The sequence below is a fragment of the Anticarsia gemmatalis genome, chromosome 4 (assembly GCF_050436995.1).
Source record: "Anticarsia gemmatalis isolate Benzon Research Colony breed Stoneville strain chromosome 4, ilAntGemm2 primary, whole genome shotgun sequence".
Classification (NCBI taxonomy): Eukaryota; Metazoa; Arthropoda; class Insecta; order Lepidoptera; family Erebidae; genus Anticarsia; species Anticarsia gemmatalis.
The window spans coordinates 13,245,917-13,248,329 of NC_134748.1; the positions used below are offsets into that span (position 1 = coordinate 13,245,917).

General features: G+C 33.6%; 1 protein-coding gene across 1 annotated transcript; it reads right to left on the reverse strand.

The window, feature by feature from the left end:
- Positions 1-848: 848 nt before the first annotated feature.
- On the reverse strand, positions 849-2,105 carry LOC142987825 (uncharacterized). Its single transcript, XM_076136764.1, has one exon. The coding sequence runs from the start codon at positions 2,034-2,036 to the stop codon at positions 1,305-1,307; it is 732 nt and encodes a 243-aa protein (XP_075992879.1). The 5' UTR covers positions 2,037-2,105; the 3' UTR covers positions 849-1,304.
- Between the last annotated feature and the right edge of the window lie 308 nt (positions 2,106-2,413).

Below are 2,413 nucleotides of genomic sequence, written 5' to 3' on the forward strand. Positions count from 1 at the left end.
AGCATTTTTTGGCTTGACTGTTACTTGTCTATGAATAGCTTGTAGAATTTTAAATGATAATATTAATGCTATAACGAATTAATTTTAAATTAGTTATGTAGAAATCCAAAATAAAACACTATCTGCTAATTTAAAGTATAATTGTCACTAGTCATCACGCTTGGTAAGTAAAGTAATTCTGTATAACATTAATATTTTTATTGAGCTGTAGTATTTTGTCTTTCAATATTCAATTATTTAACTACGGAATACAAACCCCTGACTCTCAAACTCATCACCTATCGTAGCCGCTGCCACTTTCATCCCGTGTGTAGTAATCAGGGGTCCACAGGCACCGTTCGTGATTTAGCGTCTAACTTGGCCCGTGTCCTGTGAGGACCTACGGAACCAAGCCACGGTTGTTTGTGTAATGAACCATGAATTTCTATTTGTTGTCCGTGTACAGGTAATTAAGTAATAGGTGCGCTAACGACTTTGTTTACGTCATGATGCTGTATCAATTTTGGGGCGGGTTCGTAATTATTTGTTTGTTTGTATAACTTTTGAAGGAGCTGACCATTACCAGTTGGGCAAACTATAGTTTAAAATATCCTTTAGCATTCTAAGAAGTTAAGTTATTCATAAAAATTATTAGTGAGTACGGGACTCTCTAATAATTTTGTTCACTAAGAAAGTTACAAAAGTAGGAATATAGCTTAAAAACTGTTTGAAAAGTAATTGAATCGTTATTAAACTCTACTAAGCATAATCAATTAAAAAAAACGTATTGCATTACATTAAGTGATGTTTAAAAAGCAAGCTTGAAGCAACAATAAATAGTATAGAACTTTAAAATATAAACATAAACATGTTTGTAATAATAACCTTTATTACAGAATTGTAAAAACAATACTTTAGAACTAAACACAATTATAAATTAAAGTAATTTTAATTTTACAGATTAGTTTTCATATGTTATTGTAATTAATATAGCCATGAATTATAATTTACCTACAATTTAAAAATATAAATTTTACATTGTTTCTTATTAATACTACGCATTTATCAACCAAAATCATTAATAATATTCTAAAAGTACCCACAGTGTAACTTTTACAAACACAAACTTTGTCATGTCATGTCATGTCTATTTTTAAACAATCAAAACTACTATACTTACAAAAAGTACTACCACACTAACTTTTCATTCTATACTAAGCTATTTAGTACTATATTTCCGACATATTTTAATCAATCATTTCACTATCACTATTCACTACAAAACATAACCTATCAGTACAACACGTACTTACAATTAAAATTCACTACTGACTCGATTCTTCATTAAACGCGTGATGCTTCCAAAACTCAGCCAACTCCTTAAACTTATTGCAGCACTGTCTCTGTCTCCTTGGACTACAATTCACCGTAGGACTGGACAAAATAGAACTAAACTTTCGAACTAACGTAGTCACTGATTCTCTCGTAGCCTCGTCTTCTATAGGCATGTTTGACAAATGCCCTAACTTCTCAAAGGCTTCATCTATATACTTCTCAACATTTTCTCCAGTTTTCCCTTTTTCTGAAGGTGTATCATCAAACGACAGGTCGTCAACCGAAATGCTGCAACTAACCACATCAGGAATATTCTTCTTTCTCACAGTACTGGTAGCTGAACATAACTTCTCCACAGATTTAAATATATCATCAATTTTGTCACAAATGGCTTCAACTGACACGGCAGAAAGGATCTGGCCGTTCACGTAGTAAAAGTCTTTAGGCGGACTGGAGACTTGAAGATCTTGAAGGAAATCCTTGTAGTCTAAGACTCCACATTTGGATAGACGTCTCCCAACTTTCCTTCTGACTTTTTTGAACAGGAATGAGGAGTCGAAGGTAGTCTTCATCAGGTCTAAGGTGCTGAAGACTGGTTGGAGTTTTCCTGGAGCGTCTTCCTCCGTTTCAAGGTCGACTGGTTCCCCCCACTTTTCTTCTAATTGTGTCCATTGCTCATTGCCGGAGAGTATCGCTTCGGGGTCGAAGAAATTGGTGCACATTTTTGCAAACGTCTTGTCGTTACGGGGTTTTGACGTTGACTAATGTGTCAATGTCAGTTGTACGAGTTATAAACTGCGTTTGCGCATTGTTTGGGTCGTAAATGATTTTGTTTGTGGCGGTGTTTGCTTTGAGAACGAGTTAAATTAATGAGGGTGTTTTGTTAATGAGTTTATTTTTAAAGCTTTTGTCATAATTGTGAGAAATTGATCTTGTTTTGCGGTTCTTTTCTTAGAATTTTAATAGAATTACTAATGACTTTCATAGTAATTTAGATATTTACGAATACCACTTTAACTTTATTTCTGACTGCCGATATTATTTACAGTTTATGTTGGCTACGTAAATACACAATCCACTTATTAATTATATTACTAAG

Excerpts from the sequence above, each read along its gene's own strand:
- LOC142987825 (XM_076136764.1), bottom strand. The coding sequence starts at position 2,036 with ATGTGCACCAATTTCTTCGACCCCGAAGCGATACTCTCCGGCAATGAG.